Source organism: Oncorhynchus gorbuscha, linkage group LG21 (genome assembly GCF_021184085.1).
Source record: "Oncorhynchus gorbuscha isolate QuinsamMale2020 ecotype Even-year linkage group LG21, OgorEven_v1.0, whole genome shotgun sequence".
NCBI classification, from domain to species: domain Eukaryota; kingdom Metazoa; phylum Chordata; class Actinopteri; order Salmoniformes; family Salmonidae; genus Oncorhynchus; species Oncorhynchus gorbuscha.
The window spans coordinates 25,828,770-25,851,027 of record NC_060193.1 but is presented as its reverse complement, the minus strand read 5'-3'; the positions used below and the strand labels follow the sequence as shown (position 1 = coordinate 25,851,027).

The 22,258-nt window shown below is 43.3% G+C and overlaps 2 protein-coding genes across 6 annotated transcripts in view; one reads left to right on the top strand and one right to left on the bottom strand.

The window, feature by feature from the left end:
* The first annotated feature begins 4,107 nt into the window (after positions 1-4,107).
* LOC124008202 (histone H2A.Z) lies at positions 4,108-5,665 on the top strand. Its single transcript, XM_046319307.1, has 5 exons — positions 4,108-4,240; positions 4,520-4,597; positions 4,886-4,999; positions 5,132-5,261; positions 5,361-5,665. The coding sequence occupies exons 1-5, from the start codon at positions 4,238-4,240 to the stop codon at positions 5,420-5,422; spliced, it is 387 nt and encodes a 128-aa protein (XP_046175263.1). The 5' UTR covers positions 4,108-4,237; the 3' UTR covers positions 5,423-5,665.
* Positions 5,666-15,543: 9,878 nt separating this feature from the next.
* The window catches only part of mllt3 (MLLT3 super elongation complex subunit), a 44,617-nt gene continuing 37,902 nt past the window's right edge, over positions 15,544-22,258 (bottom strand). For all 5 annotated transcript variants that reach the window (XM_046319996.1, XM_046319997.1, XM_046319998.1 and 2 more), the window contains 7 exons: positions 22,138-22,210; positions 21,931-21,984; positions 21,668-21,812; positions 20,805-20,904; positions 20,373-20,441; positions 19,859-19,930; positions 15,544-18,444 (listed from right to left, as the gene is read on the bottom strand). In XM_046319996.1, coding sequence (XP_046175952.1) covers positions 18,313-18,444; positions 19,859-19,930; positions 20,373-20,441; positions 20,805-20,904; positions 21,668-21,812; positions 21,931-21,984; positions 22,138-22,210 — 645 coding nt within the window. In that variant the 3' untranslated portion in view covers positions 15,544-18,312. The remainder of the gene's footprint in view (positions 18,445-19,858; positions 19,931-20,372; positions 20,442-20,804; positions 20,905-21,667; positions 21,813-21,930; positions 21,985-22,137; positions 22,211-22,258) is intronic.

Sequence of the window (22,258 nt, the reverse complement as noted above, 5' to 3'; positions counted from 1 at the left end):
GTACAGGATCTAGATGGAGAGACCTGAGTAGTAGCGCTCACCAGTAGCCTCCGCTTACTGATGAGCTCTGGCTTTTACTGGACATGAATTGACAAAATGTCCAGCAAGTCCGCAATAGAGGCACAGGCGGTTGGTGATCCTCCGTTCCCTCTCCTTAGTCGAGATGCGAATACCTCCCAGCTGCATGGGCTCAGTCTCTGAGCCAGAGGAGGGAGATGGTTGCGATGCGGAGCAGGGAAACACCGTTGAGGCGAGCTCTCTTCCACGAGCTTGGTGACGAAGATCTACCCGTCGTTCTATGCGGATGGCGAGAGCAATCAAAGAGTCCACACTGGAAGGAACCTCCCGGGAGAGAATTTCATCTTTAACCACTGCGTGGAGTCCCTCCAGAAAACGAGCGAGCAGCGCCGGCTCGTTCCAGTCACTAGAGGCAGCAAGAGTGCGAAACTCTATAGAGTAATCCGTTATGGATCGATCACCTTGGCATAGGGAAGCCAGGGCCCTAGAAGCCTCCCTACCAAAAACTGAACGGTCAAAAACCCGAATCATCTCCTCTTTAAAGTTCTGGTAATTGTTAGAACAATCAGCCCTTGCCTCCCAGATAGCTGTGCCCCACTCTCGAGCCCGGTCAGTAAGGAGTGATATGACGTAAGCAACCCGAGCTCTCTCTCTAGAGTATGTGTTGGGTTGGAGAGAGAACACAATATCACACTGGGTGAGAAAGGAGCGGCACTCCGTGGGCTGCCCGGAGTAACAAGGTGGGTTATTAACCCTAGGTTCCGGAGGCTCGGCAGACCAGGAAGTAACAGGTGGCACGAGACGAAGACTCTGGAACTGTCCAGAGAGGTCGGAAACCTGAGCGGCCAGGTTCTCCACGGCATGACGAGCAGCAGACAATTCCTGCTCGTGTCTGCCGAGCATGGCTCCTTGGATCTCGACGGCAGTGTTACGAGCGTCTGTAGTCGCTGGGTCCATTCTTTGGTCGGATCCTTCTGTTATGCAGGTGAATGAGGACCCAAAAGCGACTTGGCGAAAACAGAGTCTTTAATCCAGTAAAGGAAATATGCAATACTCCTAGACAAATCGGAGCGGTAAATAAAGCATAAAAAACAATTCCACTCGTAATGACGAGAACAGACTGGAGACTCGATCGGGAAGGCACTTGACCGTAGCAGACTCAGACACCTGCTCACCACGCAGCATCTGAGGGAAACACGACACGACAGGGCGATACAAAGACACAGCACGGTGAACAAAATACAAGGATCCGACAGGACAGAAACGGAAAACAAGGGGAGAAATAGGGACTCTAATCAGGGGAAAAGATAGGGAACAGGAGTGGAAAGACTAAATGATTGATTAGGGGAATAGGAACAGCTGGGAGCAGGAACGGAACGATAGAGAGAAGAGAGAGAGGGAGGGAGAGAGAAAAAAGGGAACGAACCTAAAAAGACCAGCAGGGGGAAAACGAACAGAAGGAAAAGCAAAATGACAAGACAATATAAGACAAAACATGACAATTTCTCCATGCAGATCCTTTCAAGATCCTTCACATTCTTGGGTTTGTGCTTATCAACAGCCCTCTTCCATTCAGCCCACAGGTTTTCCATTGGATTGAGGTCCGGCGACTGAGATGGCCATGGCAGACATTGATTTTGTTGTCACGGAACCATTTCTGTGTGGATCTTGAGGTATGTTTTGGGTCATTGTCTTGTTGGAGAGTCCACATACGGCCAAGTCCCAGCCTTCTGGCAGAGGAAACCAGATTGTCAGCCAAAATTGCCTGGTACTTGGTGGAATTCATTATGCCATCAATCTTAACCAGTGCCTACGGATCTCTGGAATTAAAACAGCCCCAAAACATCACTGACTCACCACCATATTTCACCGTGAGTATGAGGTGCCTCTCCTTGTATGCATCTCTGTTTCAACGTCAATCATGCCGATGCTGTATCTGACCAAAATGTTCAATTTTGGTCTCATCTGACCAGAGCACTTTCTTCCAATCATAATTTAAATGACCTTTGGCAAACTCCAATCGCTTGCATCTGTGTCTTGGGGTCATTAAGGGCTTTCTTCTGGCAACCCTTCCAAAGAACCTGTGGATGTGGAGATGGCGTCTGATGGTGCTTTTTGAAACCTGGTGACCCCAAGACGCCGCCAAGGCCTGCAAATCGTTCACAGTGATTATTTGGGATTTTGTTGCTTCTCTAACGATCCTCCTCCCTATGCTGGGGGGGCAAAATGAATTTGTGTTCTCCACCCGTGAGGTTTTCAACTGTTCCATATCTTTTGAATTTTTTAAATAATTGCCCTGACAGTGCTCAGTGGTATCATTTGTGGATCTTCTTGTAGCCATTACCAGATTAATTTTGAACTACCAGTTCTTCTCTTCATGGATATTGTTACCTAATTGTTATACCCTAGTGAAAAAGGAAGTGATGTAATGGCTCAATATAGTTCCTTAACACTTAAATAATATCTAATTTTGGTAGATGTTATTTACAATAATATTTAAGGTGTCATTAATTGTGAAACCCTGATTTGGAGGACATTACCCCTCTTTTTTTACTCCCTTTGTTAGTGGTCTTGTCTCATCGCTACAACTCCCGTACGGGCTCGGGAGAGACGAAGGTCGAGAGCCATGAGTCCTCCGAAACTCAACCCAACCAAGCCGCACTGCTTCTTAACACAGCGCGCATCCAACCCGGTCAGCGTGCACTGTGCCTGGCCCACTATAGGAGTCACTAGTGCACGATGAGACAAGGATATCCCTACCGGCCAAACCTGGACGACGCTAGGCCAATTGTGCGTCGTCCCATGGAACCCAGAGTCTCTGGTGGCACAGCTAGCACTGCAATGCAGTGCCTTAGACCACTGCGCCACCCAAGAGGCCCCGGACATTGATTTTCAATTAAATCAATAAATGATTTTGTGGGGTTCCATTGAAACATTAATAAAGTACAGTATTTTTCACATGTTGGTATTTTGAGTTTATCTCTATAATTATATGGTTTATATTTTTTTAAGTATTGTTTGTGCATTGCCAGTCAGGGGTGCCTGTAATTTTGGAGCCCGCCGAATACACTGCGGTGTTAAAGATGTCACGTTTATGGGCATGTTGCAGCAGTGTGTAGGAGGGAGAATCCAAAATGTGGGAAGTGTGCAGGAGGACATAGGACAGAGGCATGTGTAGTTTTGGTGGAAAAATGTGTGTGTGTCAACTGTAGTGGTGCCCATGTTGTTGGGGATCAGAGGTGCCCGGTGTGAGAGAGGCAGCTTGAGGTGGCCATGGTCAGAGTAGTGCAGAAGATGTCATATGCTGAGGCAGTGAAGAAAGTAGAGGAGGGTGGATCATGAGTGAGGGATTCTGAGAGGATCCCTGTGAATAGTAGATCTGTGCCAGAGCAGAGGGATAGGCCAATAAGTGATATATGTTAAAGTAAGGTTAGCTTCTTAGCGCTCATAGCAATGGTTTTTTAACTGTTTCACGGAGATGGAACGTATGTCACAGAAAATAGATTTTGTGGTGGCAGCTGCAGAGAAGTACTTGGGGGTACGAGATTTGAATTCAGAAGAATTACATGGTGTGTTGAGTGGTAGTGCCCTGTGTTGGCAGGGGGTAAGATCTGATAGAGTGTGGAATAAGGTGTTGGGATTTATTGAGTGTAGGTTTAGTTGGTGGGGTAATATTCGTATTTTTATGACATTTTTCCCTATGCCCGTTTTGTAACACAAACTGTAATGGATGTATACTATAGTTCAGTTGGGGGCGATAATGCAACACATTGGATGCAAACCGCGATTAAACCTCACCGAAGAAGAAGAAGAAGAAGAGGAAGAACAAGAAGAAGAACAAGCTGTAACTTTTAAAAACTTGGCCTTTATTGGTTGACCTGTCACGACCTGTTGACCTGTTTGGTTTTTTCTCATGAAATTATTATGATTATTATAATAACATAAATTGAGAATTAAATAGAAACGACATTATCCAACGTCCAGTGAGGAATGACGTGTCACATTTTCCCGCACATTGAGCACTTTTGCACTGTGATTGGTTAAGCGCTATGCCAAAAAATGAATTCGAGAGTTGATTGGCTGACTTCCTCCATGCAAAGTCCCGGATCAAGCTCCCCTTCATAAATGCATGGCAATCTGATGCGGAACTAGTTGTTCAAACTAGACAAGTGCTCGCGGAGGATCTGTGCAGCTACAAATAGCCAGGACATCATATAAAATGGTATATATATATTTAAACTCTTCGATGCTAAATCCATCACTTTATTCAACTGGTTTACCGTGAGAATTAGCACGTATTTGTGTTAGCTAGCAAAGGTAATATTATTTAGCTAACGTTGGCTAGCTAGCTGACATTAGCTATTTGAATCCCTTGGCATTGGCTGGTTATAATCAAAACGCCAACACGCGCTGTAGAATAAACAGGCTAATTACACACCGCTGTCTTGCAGCAATTGTTTAATACATAAAATAACCCATACCATAAAACTGTATATTTCAGGCTGGTGGGAAGGCAGGAAAAGACTCCGGAAAGACGAAGACAAAGGCCATTTCGCGCTCACAGAGGGCGGGTTTGCAGGTGAGTGCGTTCATTTATTGCTTGCTAGCGCCAATGATAAAACGTGTGGTAATGTAGGCTAAATGTGTTAATTTGTAAACGATTTAACCATGTAACTAATATCGTGGCGGTGAATCTATAATCATTCACAATTACACCATTTTCGAAAGATTACAGAATGTTCGTAACCTGTTAACAAACTGCCAAGTAGGGTGGGGAGTCGCGCAAGCCTTCAGTGTAATTTGCTCGCAACTTACTGATGGCTAGTTGGGTAAATAAATGCTTAACGTTTCCCGTCCTGTTTTTCAGTTCCCAGTGGGTCGTATTCACAGACATCTGAAATCCAGAACAACGAGCCATGGTCGAGTTGGCGCGACTGCAGCTGTCTACAGCGCGGCTATTCTTGAATACCTAACTGCTGAGGTAACGCATGTTCAAAAGTAGGAACTTTCATTCTGTTGCGGTTTATGTATGGCACAAAACCATGCAGTACCATGTATGCAATCGCAGTTCACTCGAGTCAGTGATATTTACCTGCAAGCTCTTGAACTTCAGGTTCTGGAGCTGGCAGGAAACGCATCAAAGGATCTGAAGGTCAAGCGTATCACTCCACGTCACTTGCAACTGGCCATTAGAGGCGATGAGGAGTTGGATTCTCTCATCAAAGCAACCATTGCTGGTGGTGGTAAGTGCAGCAGTTATTGTTTCCCACTGGTATTGCTATTGTACCATTTCCCTGTTTTATATTTCATGTTTGAATCCACTGATTGTTTCCCTCTTTCAGGTGTCATCCCTCATATCCATAAGTCACTGATTGGAAAGAAGGGACAGCAGAAGACTGTATAACCCAGCAAACAGTGGCATGGGGTCATCTCAGGACATTCTGCTTCAATGTTTTGCTTGGTAGAACTTTAAGACTTTTTAAATGTATTAACTTGCATCTACTCATCTGAGGAAAAGTGGCTTCAGAGAAGCTGGTTTTGATTTTTGGCTTTGTTGATGTGTGCTGTTTTTATTGTGTACATTTTGGCATACCAGTGGCATTTCCATGTTTGAAGTTGTATTTGAATAAAGCGCCACGGTATTGTGCATCTGTTCCTTTTTTGTCTTTTAGTGAGAATTTGTGCCCTATAAATCTGGTGTAGTCTACATGTCCCTAACTTGCAATGTGGGAAATACTATAATTGCATCACCAAGCATGTTTATTTCATGTATGTTAACTTTTCCAGCTCCTTTGTAGGTGACTATGACCAGGATTGTGTGGACAGATGCATGTTCGTGTGCTGGCACAACCTTGAGCAACATCAAATGCCATGATTTTTTGCTCAAGTGCACCCCCTGAGGTAAGTTTCATAGCCCATTGGTGGTCAATGGGCTACTTGTGGCTTGGATCTGAGCCCATGCCATTCTTCAATGTCTGAATCTTGATGGGACCATTTATACATTAGATATACTTTGTCTAAACTTCTGTTTCTGGCCTGCAAATTGCTTTTGACAAACGGTGGTAGATCTGCAGCCCTTCAATGAATATTTAAACCTTGTGGCCCTCTAGCTGACATTCCCATCCTGATGTAGCCTTGTGTCCAGATGTTCCTAAGGGAGGAATTGTATGGGTGTGAGATTGGCATGCTTCAGGCAGTTGGAGCCTGTCGCTGCATCAGAGACGATCAGAAAGCTACCTTGCGGGAAATACTTTCTTGGTGGGCCTTCACACAGTAGAAATATTGCTGCTGTGAATGGCAAATGCATAAAAGGAGCTTTCACTTTAAATATAAAACTTGTCAGTGGGATTTTAGTCTTTAACATGACTCTCTAATAAAATGACCACATTTGTGCCCCTGTACATAATTTTGTTCTGCTTTTGATACATTGCATCAAATGATCTACATGTTTTCTCAGTGGGTGTAAATGTTTAACTGAATAGGTTCAGGTAAATTATGCTCAATGTCTTCTATTTTGTCCACAAGGGGTCACTTGCACCATGGCATATGTGACCTTTACTACCAACATTCAGCCGCGGGATGAATTTTTTTCTTGAGCGAATGATCGAGGACGGTACACGATAAATAATCTGTAGACTTCAAATTGACAACAAGAAGCCCAAACACATTTGACAAACATTTCAAACCTTGTAACTTACGATCACGTGTCTACGCGTGGGAACAGATTTCCAAAATAAAAGCAACTTGGAGTTAATTTCCTGGTTTTATGTCCAACAATTAAAATTATAAATAAAACGGTGCTGCTAGAAAAAAGGGATCACTTCTTGAATTGCTGATGAAGTTCAATGGGATCTACCAACACCTGAATGTTCTGTAGGCCTATCTGTATCTTTTCAAAGGCACCCAAATGGAGGGAGGGGGGATTTCAGTAGAAATCCTTTTCTGAGGAGTAACACTTCATGAATGACAATAGATTTTCAGTAGGTTTTGACAGGACCGAGAGTGAGGTAACTAGACCGGTGTGCGTGCGGTATGACAAAGGCAGGCGTTTGGCTTGAGTGCCGACATTTCTCACTAAAATACTCACTAAAATACAGGTGATACTGTTTGGAGATATGTTGGCAGAAGGGAATACGGTTATTAATAATTGTTAAAGATTGGTTATAAACATGCACAATTTCAAGTTCCAATTAGACTATTTCATAATGGATTATACAATTTATATAGATATATGGTGGCACCTCGCCATACACTGTCAAGAACTATATAAACTAAATCATATTGACCACCTACCTCTTTCACCAACATGGATTGTATTTACTAGGAACCAAACCAAATTGAATGAAACAGGGAGGGACCTACTTGGGTTTGTCCAATAGAAATCTGTTTATCGTTGCTACGATATTGACTAATGAATAAACCCGGCTAATTTGAGAATGGTTACAGCAATGTCCATTGGCATTCTTTATGTTCTTGATTGATAAGAAACTTGGTTAACTTGAACATGCTCAAACAAGGAGATCATTTGTAGGGTCCATCTCATTGCACCTGTTGGCAGGGTTGGTAAGGTTACTTTATAAATGGAATTAGTTAGGTACTAGTCACCGTTCAAATGTAATGTAACTTTTGATTTACACATACTCAGTAACATAATCGTATTCCTTTCCTTTACTCTTGGATTACTTTCCCTTTAAGAGGCAGTAAATGAAGACAAAACGGATCCATCACATTTGGGGTGTCATCATAGTGGTCTCTGACTTGTGGTCAGACTCGCTCAGCTGGAACAAACAAACACCTTTTTTCGATGCTGACTTTGTCATTAAGAAGACAGAAAGGTGTCTGTATTTTTTTAGCCTTTCCGAATTTAAAAGTAATCCTAGAAGTAATGATCTGTCTTTTCAAAATAATCTAATCTAATTACAATATTATTACAATTACAGTTTAAAAAAAAATCAGATTACAAAAAAACTCCCCAGCCCTGCCTGCTGAGCCGTTGATGGCATGGCAGCTCTTCTCATAGACACATCAGTGTGCCCTCCAGCACCCTGCACTTCAGGAAGGATTGCCGACAATCCTCCAGGTCCCAGAGTTTCAACTGATTCATTAACAGCAATGAGTACAGACAGGCACCCTCATTTCTTTAAGGGCAAGCCAGGCAGCCTGGAAACAGCCGGGATCACTAGCGATATGATCATATATTTTCTTCTGTCAAGGCAGGAATAAGAAGAGTATGAGTTGGAGAGCTGTTTGTCAGCCTGTGGGCATGACAGCATGGCCTGTTGCACCCATTATTCAGCCTGGTGAGATTGGTGAGGGTATAGATGAGGTGTTGATTGTCTAGTCTTACTAGTGGAGGCTGGTGGAGGCAGAAATAGGAAGGACAGGCTGATTGGCTTTACATATTTGCTATTGAATAAAATGGCCAGATCAAAAGGTTAGTTCACAATCTCCCTGGGTCATTGAAGACCAAGTCCCATACTACACCTACACTGAGTAAGAAACATTTTACTGTGGTAAGTTAACGTTAGACCACTATAAGAACATTAAAGTATATGCACTCTTTTAAATAGATAATCCTCAATTGTCGTCTGATTGTCCTATTGATTGTTTATTTTGTATCCGTGATGAAAACTTGTTGGCTAATGAGTCTTTTCCCCGATCAAGACCATTCCAGTCCACACAGTTCACAAACCGAGAACCGGGCCAACAAAGCACCGTAGCACTGAACCATTAAGTCAATTCAGATGAGAAAGAAAGGGGTCTCTGTGTTCATTTGTTTTCAATTAGTGGCACTGTATTCCCTGTATGGTGCACTACATTCCACCAGGGTCCATACAAAAAATATGGAATAGGGTGCCATTTGGGACACACATATTATGTTTCCCTACGCCCTGCTGGAAACTATCCCCCACATCTTGGGCCTTCAGAGAGGGACAGGGAGTATTTCAGGTTCATGACGCTTTCATGGAACATGCATATCAGCATGTCATCACGAGATTATGGGAATTTACTACTGACAATGGAAGAAAATGTTGCTGTGCAAGACAAAGTGTTTTCCTTTGAACTCTTATGAACCTTTGAATCCAGTATTACAGAACTGATATTAAATTATACTATATATTATATAGAATGTATTTATATACATAAACAGGAGTAATTGAATAGGTTAAGTAGACTTGCATTAGAGTTGAATAACCTTTTTATTTTTATTTTTTACATGTACTGTATGTTAGGCCGTTAATGTTTAAACTTCCTTATGCCATTACAGTTTTGTGACTACTTATCCTGGTGTTAAAGCTCATTGTTAATATTTTATAACTGACAAGATAATGCCACAAACTGAATATATTTACTATCCACATGATTTTTTTCCCCTGCATAAATACCATATTATAAAATCTCCTTCCACATCACATCTTGAGGGAGCTATGTTTACCGGTTAGTAAAAAGCTATGTGTCGTTTGACAACAGTTGGGAAAGACAGTCAACAGGCATACTGAATTCACGATTTGTTTTTCACTTCCTCTGTCATGCTCAACACTTTGGTCTGTGTGGTGGCAGGTGGCTGGCTGGTAGCATTTGAATGCTGAGCAGGTCAGGTTCTACTGGTTTCAGTCTCCCTGGTACCACCAGCAGACTACACACTAAATCCAACTCACCAGAACAGACATACAGCAGTATTAGAGAGCAGATCTGTAATCTGTTTTCAGAGGACAAGATTCCATTGAAAGTTGGAGTTCAATAGATTTGTCTAATTTTTTCCCCTGTGTGTGTCTCTCCCTCCTTTCCTGTGGGGTTTTGTGGCAGGGCATTGTGTGTGTGTGTGTACATGTGTGTTTTGAGGGAGAGTGTCTGCGGGCTCACACAGACTGGGGTGGGCTGCCAGGGGTCACGGCTCACTGGTCCTCCTAGAGAGAGAAAGAGAGACAGTGCCAAACCCCACCGAAATCAAAGACCAGGTCTAGGATTGGGACTCGTTCCAAAAAAGCTGAACTCATTTGAAGGGATGGAGCAAGGTCTGGGGTTGGAAGAAGGTGGGAGGTGCCAGGAGGGGGGGGGGAATAGAAACAATAATCAAACCCGGGGCGTCTGGGGACCCAGACGTTTGGGAACCCTTTATGCGGCCCTCGCCTGGTCCCCGTCTGTATGGAGACCTAGGGGGATCCCCCCTACCCCCTGCCGCGCTCCCCTCTTCTCCCCATCCTCTTTGATGTCTGCTTGCTTTTGTTCTTTACATAACTTGATCTGATTTTTGAAAAGCTAATTTGTATGCCGCTTTCGGGGCGACAGAGCTGCCACCCAGAATTCTACAGGAGAGCTGACAGCAAGGTCAACAAGATTGGCCACACAGAGAAAAAGAGCCGGGACACAACTAAGCTAAAGCATATGATAAATGCTTTTGAATTATTGTCACTGGGGGCAAATTTGATGACAATGGCAGATTAGTCTGGGTGGATGAAATCTCTTGGCAAATGGGAGGCGGAGATGCTTCGGTGGTCGCCATTCACTATCAATTTCCTCCCAGAAAATAGAAAGTGCATACTGGAATTACCTTTAACGTGGCTTAGGTTCAACTATTTTTTAGTTTTTGCTTTCATATCATGTCCAACTCTTAAATGTGTCATGCAATGCATAAAAATGGATTTCTTTCCCAAAGCACACAATGCATAATTCCAAATAACCAATTGTAAGTCACTTTGTAAAACAGAAAACACAAATGAGCCTTCTCATTGGACACCTACAGGTAATCATCTTAAAAATGATTAGTCATTTCTTGTCACACCGAACGCAACTCTAGAGCCAGTGTAAACATGTGGATGCAAAGGAACACTTTTCTTTGTGATGTCAGCATTTAGGGGCCCTTTGTCGAGAACAGTCTGGAGCATGCCTTTGGGGAGAGAGGGAGGGAAGGCGGGGGGGGGGGGCTGAGACGGAGAGAAGGACGACAGGGGGTGGGGGGGTGAGACTTTTCATCAACCTTCAGCTTTAATGACTTCCTTTAGGTGCTTTTTGACTGCCTTCCAGAGAGGCAGCGGGAGGGAGGGAGCTTTCTCTCCAGACTTGGCCTCATGCCAAGATGACAATCAATGTCTCTGTGTGTCTACTGTGGGAGATTATTTCGGAGGTCTCTCCCCCACTGCCCCCCCTCACCATTCCTCTCTTTTTTTATTGGAGGAAATGGTATTTGGAAGCTACAACAGGATGTCCCGTTGCTGGCTATGACTGAACTGTTTCAACCCCCCTCCGCATCCCTCGCTTCCTCATCCCTCCGTCCTCCATCCATCCTCTCCCTTCTGTGGCTGGACATTGTGAAATGGCTTAAATTAATCCAGGATCCCTAAAGCAGAATCCCCCCCCTCCCTTCTCTCGCTCCTTTAGAATCCCAGTGAAATCAGACAAATGAGTAATGCTTCTCTTCATCCTCCTCTCGTCTCCACCGACTCACTCCCTATCGCAGGATTATCATCTTGTCACCGGATGGTGTCGTTGCCGCGGACGACGCAATGGTGTTTCTGCCATAGAATTACAATACTAGACATGAACTTTCTGATGTGTCAGCCATTTTGGTCATGGAGATGGTCAACCATAGCTTGCCAGTGCTGTGATAAAATAGTGTGAAATAATTAATTTGAAGAATTTATCTGCACAGTTTATTTTTTTGCTAGCCAGCTAGTTTTAGAAAAAAGTATAGAATTATTCAAATTAACTGCCATTATACCAACATTCTATTCAAACAATGCAGTCAATCCACAGCCATACACTGGCTGAAACCAGTTGATAGGATTTTTACAGAAAAATATAAATGCAACATGCAACAATTTAAGATTTTACTGAGTTACAGTTCATATAAAGGAAATCAGTCAATTGAAGTAAATAAATTAGGCCCTAATCTATGGATTACACATGAATGCGAACACATGCAACTTTTGGTCAGATACCTTAAAAAAAAAGGTGGGGGAGAGGATCAGAAAACCTGTCAGTATCTGGTGTGACCATTTGCCTCATGCAGCACAACACTTCTCCTTCGCATAGAGTTGATCAGGCTGTAGATTGTGGCCTGTGGAATGTTGTCCCACTCCTCTTCAAGGCTGTGTAAAGTTGATGGATATTGGTGTGAACTGGAACATACTGTTGTACACGTTGATCCAGAGCATCCCAAACATGCGGTTGACATGTCTGGTGAGTATGCAAGCCATGGAAGAATTGGGACATTTTCAGCTTTCAGGAATTGTGTACAGATCCTTGCGACACGGGGCTGTGCATTTTCATGCTGAAACATGAGGTGATGGTGGCAGAGGAATGGCACGACAATGGGCCTCAGGCAATGTTCCCTAAAAAACATTCAGACGCTGAGCAAATTTCAGGTCTGCTGAGCGCAAACCTGAAAGTTGTGAAAATTCTGTGCAACTTCCAGCGCACGTTTACTGTGAACACTGAGGCTGTACCCGCTTTAAGTTTGTTTTAACAGGGGCCAAGTAGGATATGACAATAATGTAGGTCTACCAGAGTCTACAATCAAAAACAAATGGAGAAAATGCATCCCATAACATTTGTAACATGGAAATAGCAGTTATATCATTCAGCCTACAGCAGCAGCCAATGTGTGGAGCTCAATGTAGGCCTACATTGAAGAAAAACATGGAGCTTGACGTTAACCTGTTAATCCACTTGTCCTTCAGATAAGGTGACTGAAAATGTATTTGATGCAAGAAACTACTTTACAAAATAAAATGCATTATTTAGGGGGTCTGTGGTTGTGAGGCCGGTTAGACATACTGCTAAATTCTCTAAAATGATGGAGGTGGCTTATGGTAGAGAAATTGAAATTAAAATCTCCGGCAACAGCTCTGGACATTCCTGCAGTCAAGCATGCCAACTGTAAGCTCCTGCAGAACTTGAGAGGCATCTGTGGCATTGCGTTGTGTGACAAAACTGTGCATTTTAGAGGGCCTTTTTATTGTCCCCAGCACAGGGTGCACCTGTGTAATGATCATGCTGTTTAATCAGCTTCTTGATATGCCACATGGATGAATTATCTTGGCAAAGGAGAAATGCCCACTAACAGGGATGTAAACAAATCTGTGCACAAAATTGGAGAGAACTAATATTTTTGTGCAAATGGAAAATTCAGGGCTCTTTTATTTAAGCTCATGAAACCAACACTTTACATGTTGCGTTCACATTTTTGCTCAGTATAGATAAGTTGTAAATACAACAAGTACTGATATTGTATCATAATAGCACACACAGCTTTACAAGAAAACAAAAGGGTTTACATTAAATATATTGCATACATCCCCTGACTTACTTTTATTTTCCTGCACAAGTAAAAACAGGATTATGCCTCTACTGCCATTCATTCCAAATAGACTGGTTTGGATTTCTCCCTGACCAATATGGCTGCCATTTTCACCCCATTCTGGAACGTTGAGGGATATGCCATAGCCCTGCTACTGATTTCAAAACAAATTGTCACTTGCTTTGTAAAACAGTGAAATGCTTACTTCCCAACAATGCAGAGAATTCTTTTGAAATAATAGATAAGGAATAAATGCACAATGAGTAACGATAACTTGGCTATATACACAGGGTATGGTGTCAGCTGCAGTGAATCACAATGAGTGTAGAGTTCAAGAGAAGAGCTTAAGAAACCATGGCTGAACTCCCACCCCCAATCTAAAAACACACTGAGGAAAGGAGTGGGAAAACGATTGAAGGATCCAGCCATGCCCAATCCATAACGATCATCGTGCGACAAAAAGCAGCTGGACAAGCTCTTAGGATCAGGCCTGTTGCCTTGCAGCCTGCACCGTCATGTATATGTATACATACTGTATACTTAAACCAGACCATTGAAAAGCAGCTTAAGTGAAAGGCAGATATCTTTGAATTGATGCAATTGGCAGCACTGCTCAGACCACAACCAAACAAGATCCTCTTCCTAAAAATGGTGTGATACGATAGCAGTATACTCCCTCTTAATAAATCACTGACAAACAGGTCTGCCAGCAAAACAAGTGTATCCATACACAACAGCTTGTGGAATTTTCTTTAAAAAGGGACTCCAGCAGCAAAAACTAAATATTATAAATGATGATTATTTAAGCCATTTCAAATCTCTGTCATTAAGCAACTTCCTAAAGGCAAAAAACCTGCATATAAGAACTGATCATTTTTTTTGCAACAATAGTGACTTTTGTAAATTACTTCTAGAACTAGAATGTCTCCTTAAGACTTCTGTTGGGATGACTCTTTCCCGCCGTTGCAAATAGTGTGAAAACAAACGGTCAATGGTCAACTGGAGTAGCCTCTGGCTCTTACACGAGGTGGAATGGCAGAGTAAAGCGTATGATGGCGCCATGTTAATGCGATTAGAATTGTAATCGCATTGTCAAAATACCTTGGCACCACCATCGTCCAGCTGCTCCAATTCATTAAACAGCTGCTGAAAATGTGTTAAGTTGGCTGGCTTAGCATGTCCGTTAGTGGCCATGGCCTTCACGTCCAACACTATACCAGCGACCCCCTGGACGCATCGCAAATGGCACCCTATTCCCATTATAGTGCACTACATTGTTAATAGAATGTAATTTGGGACACAGAAGAGTTGTCCTTACAGACAGGAAGGTCCTTACCGTGCAGGTTGTAGGGGGGGGGGGGGGGGTACAGCTCAATAGTCTAAAGTGGCATCCTCTCCCTACTTCTCTCTCAACCACACAGATCAAAACGAACAGGAATATATTCAGTGTTGCAGATAGAAATGTAATGAAGAGCAGACAATTCCATATTCTACATGACAGAAAAATCATATCCGGTTGAGACACATTTATCTGCACACACTCCTGGACAGGGCCCAGGACAGCTAACCTTGGCAGCGAGCTCTGAACGAATCTGAGAGGATTTCAATTGGTGAGCAATACAGTGAACGAGAGCTGGAGATCCTATTTTAAAAAAAGGTTATTTCCCTGATAAAAGGCTTGAGCATGATACTTCCCCATCCCTGCCACAAAATGCGGAGTCTGGATGCCTTCCAAGCATTTGTCCGACCACCTACATTGACAAACCTAAAAACCACGTGCTGCACAAATCGTGTCAGCTAATTAAAAGAGGGGATCAACATTCTGACCTGAGACCTGTGTTATGTATAAAAATAAATGGTTCATGAACGTTTCCCCTTTTACAGTTGCTTTTGTGTCTCAGTGATAAACTAGGGTTCTGTTCAGGGAGTGTACTTCTCATGCTACAGAAACGGAACATACTGTGGGCTCCTCCCCTACGGCCTGGAAAAGGCTACCCATTTATTTTGTCTCGAAGATTCAGGATTCAAAACATCCTGAAACACTGGGCATTTGAAGATCCACTGAGAAATAAGTCAACACTTTGTTTAAAAGGAATAGTGGTGTTTATACAGTACTTAGTGGCTTGTTGAAGAAAACTAGGGTAATCAAATGATCACGTTGTCATTGGAATTCAGTGACATGAATGAAACCTTGAATCACACAAAACCAAATGTCCTCACAAAAAGGAATTGCAACTGTGCATTTTATAGGAAATAGTCTGCAAGTTGAAAACACAGTAAATGGGTCAGATCTGGTAGAACTGACAGCAGAGACAGACAATAAGTTCCACATTCAACCCAACCCAACACAGAACTGCACTACATTGCAACCTCATGTACCCCCCCATACATCTCAATAGGCAAGAGACGGGAGATTGAGATGACTGCTAGTGCTAGATATACAGATGATAATAACCGAGGGGGTGTATTCAATAGGGCGAAATGTTCCGAATGATGCAGATAGAAATGCAATGTATACTGTAGAGCAGAAATGACTGCCTATGCCTATTGTTCTGTAACGTTGCGCCATCCTGAACAGACATTACACGTCCCTTTGAAAAAGGTTGGTATTGTATAACTATTCCCAGCACTCACTACTCTCCAAATAGAAACATTCATATACATTAAGTCTACATAAAATTAACACCTGCTCTTTCCATGAGACTGACCAGGTGAATCCTATGATCCCTTATTGATGTCACTTCAATTCCTGTAGAAAGGGGAGGAGACAAGTTAAAGGATTTTTAAGCCTTGAGAAATGGATTGTGAAGTGTTATTCAGAGGGAGAATTGTCAAGACAAACTATTTGTGTTTGAACGGGGTATGGTAGTAGGTGCCAGGCGCACCGGTTTAGGTCAACACGGGCCAGCATCCCTGTGGAACGCTTGACACCTTGTAGAGTCCATGCCCTGACAAATTTAAGCTGTTCTGGGGGCAAAAGGGGGGTGAAACGCAATATTAGGAAGGTGTTCCTAATGTTTTGTACACTCCGTGTATACAGGAAGTAATCGTGTTGCCCTCTCAAATTAGAAACATGGGGGGAGCAGTGTGGTCATTTAGTTATACAATTCAGATGGCAGACTAATTAGATGATAGTCAAGAATAGTGATGAAATCAATCCCCCAAAAAATGTGCATGTTGTGGATCCACCAGAAGCCAGTTATAACTTTGACTAAAACACATGATTGTAAGCTACCATTGTTTAAAATACCAAAATGTTATATTTTTCCAACCTTCCAAGAAATGAAAGATGACATTAATAATCACAACGTTTATATACAAATAAACAATATCCCAACCAAAACAAAAATCTTTGGGCTTCGACAAAAAAGAAAAAGAAAAGAGAAATGACAAAATGTCATTGCAAAAAAGTCAAAACAAATAAAACATGTTACATTTACAGTGACTAACTATTTTTACCACAGGTTGCACATGTTCTCATCTGTACAAAACACAGCATTTTTATTGTATGTCCTAAGAATACACAAACTCATAAGACTGACATTGGTCAAGAAAAAAATGCAACATATTCTGCCTTTGCGTGGCCCTGTGAGCAGCTACAACCACTGGTATTCCTGTTGAGGCATCGCTCACAGCAGACAAAATTAATTCAACTCCTCAGGTTAGCAAAAAGGACAAAGTTACAAAATAATAAATCAGTTCAGTTCTCAATTCTAATGCACAACTTTGATTTGGCAACGGAGGTCACCGTGAAATAAATATGATTCAGTCTTACATACGTAAGAGTACAATTTTTCCTCCTAAAATTCCAGGATTCAAAATAGTTCCTTTTTAGCTCAGGCCTGCTTACAATACTGCCCAACCAAGCAAAAAAGGCAGTAACTGCTCATTTGGTTGAAAATTAGTTATTTTTGCAACATATACATGCTTAATCATGTGGACATGTATCCTGCCTCTATTGTATTTTGTAGAAATTGGGGGTCATGTTAGCAGTAACTGCATGAAGTTACTGTGAAACCAAGGTAAATAAAAGCCATTTCTATCAGTTCCACACTATGAGCAGTTCCTGCCTTTTTGCTTGGTAGGGCAGAATAGATTGATCAAACACTAGGCTTGGTTTCAACTTGAGCAGCGGAATACAAGTGAGAGCTTGTAAAAACAACATGCAGCACACTTTGGAAATATGCCTCGTCATTGTCCAATACATCAATTAAAGATTTGGTACCAAGAATGGAATATACAATTGTGTTAATTTCAACAATTTGAGTTCATGATTTGTCTTCAGCTCGTACCGGTGGGCACTGATAACAATTATTGTTTTGGAGGAGAGGGTAGAGTTGCAGTCTTTATATAGAGGGACGTTTGATTGCCATTCAAGTCATCCGTCACAAGATGATTTAAATCTTAACATTGTGATGACAACATGCTGCTCCACCGTCCTTCCAGAGCCAGAGAGATGCATGTTGTGAAGTGCTTGCACAAGACTCAGTGTTGCTATTCTCTCTCACACACACACACACACACACACCACAAAACTCAATAAATAAAGATCGACAAACGTGGTAAGGCAGTGTTGAACATGCACCATTCATCACAAAGAACGCCAAAAAATGCAATACATGGTAATATGCACATTAGTTTTAAAAGCAAGGTCACTGTTTCTTTACCACGTTTCTTTTGTCAACTGTGGAATTCTTCAAGGCTTTCTGGGTGATATTCCTGGTCGACAGGACTCATCTCCAGGGTGACACGACACGCCGATCCGGTCTGTGCTTACGGGCTACCCTGGTCACGTGGAGAGACAGGAGCCAATGAGCATTGTGGAGCGACCAGAAGGCCAGGCACTAAGACCCGGGGCAGGGCCCGGCCGTGGCAGGTCATCTTTTTGCGTTGCAGTGAAAAGTACATTTTTGGGGTGTGGGGGGGGAACAAAAGAGGAAGATTCCTAAGTTCTTCCAACATTGTTCCTTGCTGCAGCCAGCAGCTCCAAGACCTCATGACGTTCCAGACGTTTCTAGGTAACTCTGGAGCTTCCGCACCGTAGTTTTGTCCAGGGAGCAGAGGTCAAAGTCAAAAGTGGTGTTTGTGATGTGGAAGTGTCCAGTCTCCTCGATGAGGTTCACGATCTGTGAGGGGAAAGAAGTCAGATAGAAAGTCAACAAACCCTTAGACTACAGTATGTAAACCCTAATCCTACCAAGTACGGAGGAATTGTACACATTTCCTTTGTTAAATCATCCACATTCAACATAATTAGGAAGTTGTCCTAATGTTTGGTATATTGACCAGCAGCAGTGTTTCCGCCCTATACAGTCTCAGGGAGCAAGCCTAGTCAATGTTGGACCGCACACTATACAATAGACTAATTCAAAACAAATTTGTGGGAAGAGTCATTGAAAGGTGGGTGGGCTAGTGTTGGTTTTTACTACAATGGAACCCCCCCCCCCAATTCACTCCACTGTACTCCTTGCATGTGAACTCTATCAGAGAGGGAGAGGCCCGAATAGGAAATATGCTTTTTCCTTGGCTGGTGTCTTATTGGTTCCAGCTCTCCTCCGATAGGGAAGTGTGTGCGTGTGTATGAGTCTATCTTGCAGTGATTACTGGAACTCCGGTGTCTGAAGCCGTGGCAGTGTTGTAACGTAATGGGTGACCCTAGCCTGATCCGTTTCATACTACAAAGCACCGGTTGGGCCTCCATGTGGAACGCATTTCTCCTCTCTCCCTCCCTGAGCGCCGGCCGGACCAGGAGTACAGGGAGACTCGGCCAATTGTTATGACATGGAAGATAGAATTCAGATGCTTTCAAGCCGAGTCTCAACACACACCCCTCCCCCCGTATCCGGGGAGAAGGAACCACACCAAGATTACCGGACCTGGTTTTGGTCAGGTAGGACAGCACTTTGGCAGATGCTACAGATTCATTTCTATTGAAAATAAACTGGCCACATTTTCTTGATTCTTCTTCTTCAAAAAAAAATTAAATGACTCCATTGCGGTTTTTCCAAAAAGAGGCAAAATAGCATTGGGAGGTTGGAAAGTTAATCATTCACATGTCTCATATTCAGAGGCTGTGAAACACTGCTATGACACGCTGAAGTCTCCAAGCGCTCTGAGGATTAGCTTGATTATGCCGTGAGTTAGCGCTCGGTTCGCTGATGTTGTGCGGGGAGGAGTTTTTCCACCGATGCTCGGAGCCAAACTTCTCATTAGGAGAGCGAGCCCGCTACTTGGCAACGGCGGCTGGGAATCTCCATTAATGTGGTCATATGATAGGCCTTGTGAACATAAGCAAGAGGACGTGTACTTTTAGATGGAGTGGAGATAAAAAGGTTAACCAAATCATTAATAATTGCCTGACACCTATACGAAGTCCTCAATTATAATGTGCTGTGTAAAAGATACAGCATGAAGCCCAAACAAAACGACCCTAGCAAGCGTCATCTTCCATGCAAACATGAACCGGCAAACCAGGTTCATCCTCCGAGAACACATGTATTAGTACAGCAAACCCACACAAAAAACACTATTGGACCTCACCTGTTGGAGTATGTGCCTCTCTCTCAGTGTCATCAGTCGTCTGTGTAGCTCCACCAGCTCATCCAGGTAAGCCTGAGATGGAAAGCACGGCCCATCAGCATGGGGGAGTTATACTAAACAATACTTTCAAAATATTTTTTTAACTGGGTCAAATCCGAATGTCATGTACGTGAGCCGTGGTTTGATTTAAAATTTGCCTGGGACGACAACGGTGCCAACTGAGTTGTCGCAAAAGTGCAAACCAAAGCAAACCTCAAACTTTCCTGTGTGTATTTGAACCATGTCCGTTACCTATTTACACCTCTGGGACTATGACAGGGAGACTAACCGGGCCAAGTTATGATTATCAGGAGGACTGTCTCCTGTCCATTTGCAAGCGCCTTGGTGACCGCAGACACTTCAGTTTAGGACTGCAAATGTCCTGGCGACAACAAATGTCCTGGCTACATTACCATTCAATTACACTGATATGACCGTATCTCTGTAAAACCCCAACCACAAGGAAGCTACTCACCTTGTCACAGTCAATGTTTTTATTCTTATCCTGCTTCGTTTGCTTAATGGGGCTCTTCACCTCCAGTATCTGCAAGACATCAGGGTTGTATTCATCAGTACACAACATAGCAATACGTTTGGTAATGAAAAACAAGCGTTTATTAGCCAAGTTCAGGTAGGCCCCTCCCAATTTTGACCCATTTCCTTTTATTTCGTTTTTAGTGAATACGACCCAGATAAGGGATTATCATATGTACCCACTGGAAAACCACTGCTTTGTTTAAAATGTACACAACGGTCATTATTTACGAGTAGCATTGTGGCTGACGCACGAGGGAAACGCATCCTGGGAATTATAGGATGCTAATAAGACTGTTTCCATACAAGCAGTGTCTAAAACCAATAACAGCTGTGTTCAATTTCATAATGTTGATGATTTTATTGGTCTTACCTGGTTATTACTGGTGTTTATTAAAGGCGGGGGCTCGTGGCGAGAGTGGGGAGAGGGCGCTGAGCTGTTCTCACTCTCAGTGCCGTCACTCAAGCTGACCCTGCAGAAAAGGAGGATGGCAGCCATTGGAATACTATACAACTGTATTACTGATAATGGACCATTATTCAAATTGGAACATTTATTTTTGTGGTTGTTGTTTTTCCATCCAATTGAACCACACACACAGAGCACAAGGTCAGAGCAGCATCCCTGGAGCTATTTTGAGATGAAGAGCCTTGCTTAAGGGCACAACGGTAGAGGTAGTACCGGAGATGGCATATAATACTAGTAACCTTTAAGTTGCCAGTTCATTAAAGCCCCATTGAAAACAACCCTTGCCTACGGAGCTGTGAGGGGAACGGCACCTCAGTACCTCCAGGCTCTGATCAGGCCCTACACCCAAATAAGGGCACTGCGTTCATCCACCTCTGGCCTGCTCGCCTCCCTACCACTGAGGAAGTACAGTTCCCGTTCAGCCCAGTCAAAACTGTTCGCTGCTCTGGCTCCCCAATGGTGGAACAAACTCCCTCACGACGCCAGGACAGCGGAGTCAATCACCACCTTCCGGAGACACCTGAAACCCCACCTCTTTAAGGAATACCTAGGATAGGATAAAGTAATCCTTCTCACCCCCCCCTTAAAATATGTAGATGCACTATTGTAAAGTGGCTGTTCCACTGGATGTCATAAGGTGAATGCACCAATTTGTAAGTCGCTCTGGATAAGAGCGTCTGCTAAATGACTTAAATGTAATGTAAATGTAACCCTGGGGGCCCCCCCAAAGGGCCATGTTGCCATGACAACGGCCAGGCACTACCTACCGGCGGTGGCGGTGTGTCATGTGCGTGAGCATTGGTCGCTCCAGGTCAGAGTCCATGTCGTTGTCATCGTTGTCGTCCTCCTCCGAATCATCATCGTTGTCGTCGGAGTGCAGGTCGTGAATTATTGAACGAAGGGGACCCAACACTGTGTAGAGAGAGAGCGAGAGAGCGAACATTCGTAAAGAGGAAACAATTTGATAATGACTAATCATGCCCAGTCTTGCAATTACATCCATGGATTGTGTAGTCAGGTGTGAGGTTACCTGTGTGGGCTGTGGCAGGGACGGCCCCTACCTTCCTGCGGACAAATTCGGCCACTGTGTCCATGGAACAAAATCACAACACGGGAGTGAAGGGGAAGAAATGCAACATGTTATACCCCATTTGGGGTGGCCAAAAAATAAAAATAGAATGATTGTCATTTCCAGGTGATCTGGAGAAAAGTGTGTATGCATAGGTTCTGGTGTTACCTTGGCGTTTGTGGCTGGCTGCAAATCCTGAACTGGAACTAGAGCTTGAACTGGCTGGACTGGGCTGCTCCGACTGGGAAGAGGAGAGGGGGAAAGAGATCAGTGACCCAGACACGATCTA